Here is a 1778-nt window from a genome sequence, read left to right on the forward strand (position 1 = left end):
CGGGGGGAGCGGGGGTGGGGCGGGGGGGGGGGGCTGAGGGAGCCTGCAAACCCATGCTGAGCTGGAAGGGGTCCCAGCCTCCCAGCTCCGCATGGAGTCTCATCCCTGCATAGCCCCCCAGGAGGTTGTCCTGGGCTCCCTATACTGGGATGGGGGCGTCCCAGGCCCCTATACTGGGATAGAGGGATCCTGCCCCCCTGTGCTGGGATGGAGGGGTCCCAGCCCCCCTGTACTGGGATGGAGGGGTCCTGGCCCCCCTGTACTGGGATGGAGGGGTCCCAGCCCCTCTGTACTGGGATAGAGGGATACTGCCTCCCTGTACTGGGATGGAGGGGTCCCAGACCCTCTGTACTGGGATGGAGGGGTCCTGGCCCCCCTGTACTGGGATGGAGGGGTCCCAGCCCCTCTGTACTGGGATAGAGGGATACTGCCTCCCTGTACTGGGATGGAGGGGTCCCAGACCCTCTGTACTGGGATGGAGGGGTCCTGGCCCCCCTGTACTGGGATGGAGGGGTCCCAGCCCCTCTGTACTGGGATAGAGGGATACTGCCTCCCTGTACTGGGATGGAGGGGTCCCAGACCCTCTGTACTGGGATGGAGGGGTCCTGGCCCCCCTGTACTGGGATGGAGGGGTCCCAGCCCCTCTGTACTGGGATAGAGGGATACTGCCTCCCTGTACTGGGATGGAGGGGTCCCAGACCCTCTGTACTGGGATGGAGGGGTCCTGGCCCCCCTGTACTGGGATGGAGGGGTCCCAGCCCCTCTGTACTGGGATGGAGATATTCTGGCCCCCCTGTTCTGGGATGGAGGGGTCCCAGCCCCCCTGTACTGGGATGGAGGGATCCTGGCCCCCCTGTACTGGGATGGAGGGGTCCCAGCCCCTCTGTACTGGGATGGAGATATTCTGGCCCCCCTGTTCTGGGATGGAGGGGTCCCAGCCCCCCTGTACTGGGATGGAGGGATCCTGGCCCCCCTGTACTGGGATGGAGGGGTCCCAGCCCCTCTGTACTGGGATGGAGATATTCTGGCCCCCCTGTTCTGGGATGGAGGGGTCCCAGCCCCCCTGTACTGGGATGGAGGGATCCTGGCCCCCCTGTACTGGGATGAGGGGTGCCAATCTCGTACCTGGCGGAGATTTTGCTGTAGTGCATGTAGGCCGCCACGATGACGCCTGTCTTGCCTTTGTTCCCCTACACCAAGGAGGGTGAGTCAGGGGGGTTGCAACCAGCAAGGCCCTGGGGCGCAGGCATGAGAGCCCAGCCTGGGAGACCCCAGTCCCTGCTGCCCCCCAAACTCCTCCAGGGGCTGCCCCCACCTCTGCCAGTCCCCTCGGCCCAGCCCCCGCAACAAACTCCCCAGCCCTGTCCCCACCTTGCAGTGCAGCACAGCGACGTGCTGGGGGTGCGCGTGCAGCCAGCTCTCCATGGCCTTGCAGATGGAGCAGATCCTGTCCAGGGGGGGCGCGTGCCCATCCGGCCAGCCAAACTCCTGCACCTGTGCAGCCGGTGGGGTGGGGAAACAGGGGGTATGAGCTGACCACATCGCTCCCCCACCCCATGCACCTCAGCCCCCCCGAGCTGGGCACCCCCTGCTCACCTTGGGGTTCAGGCGGGCGATGTCGTGGCGCTTCTCCGACAGGTTGAAGAGCTGCAGGGGACAGCGAGAGGCTCGGGGCTGCAGGTGGGGCAGGGCCCCCACACCCCCCCAGTGCATGGACCCAGCCCCCTGGTGCCAGCTGTGGGGAAACTGAGGCACAGCCATGCACCAGGCCAGACAAG

General features: G+C 66.2%; 1 protein-coding gene across 1 annotated transcript in view; it reads right to left on the minus strand.

Moving 5' to 3' along the window:
* Nucleotides 1-1778, minus strand: part of TNS2 (tensin 2) — a 19866-nt gene that overhangs the window by 8428 nt on the left and 9660 nt on the right. Inside the window, exons 8-10 of the mRNA XM_025212273.1 lie at nt 1597-1647; nt 1372-1494; nt 1126-1190 (exon numbers count right to left, since the gene is read on the minus strand). Of these exons, the coding sequence (XP_025068058.1) occupies nt 1126-1190; nt 1372-1494; nt 1597-1647 (239 nt within the window). The remainder of the gene's footprint in view (nt 1-1125; nt 1191-1371; nt 1495-1596; nt 1648-1778) is intronic.

Source organism: Alligator sinensis, unplaced genomic scaffold (assembly GCF_000455745.1).
Source record: "Alligator sinensis unplaced genomic scaffold, ASM45574v1 scaffold1542_1, whole genome shotgun sequence".
NCBI classification, from domain to species: Eukaryota; Metazoa; Chordata; order Crocodylia; family Alligatoridae; genus Alligator; species Alligator sinensis.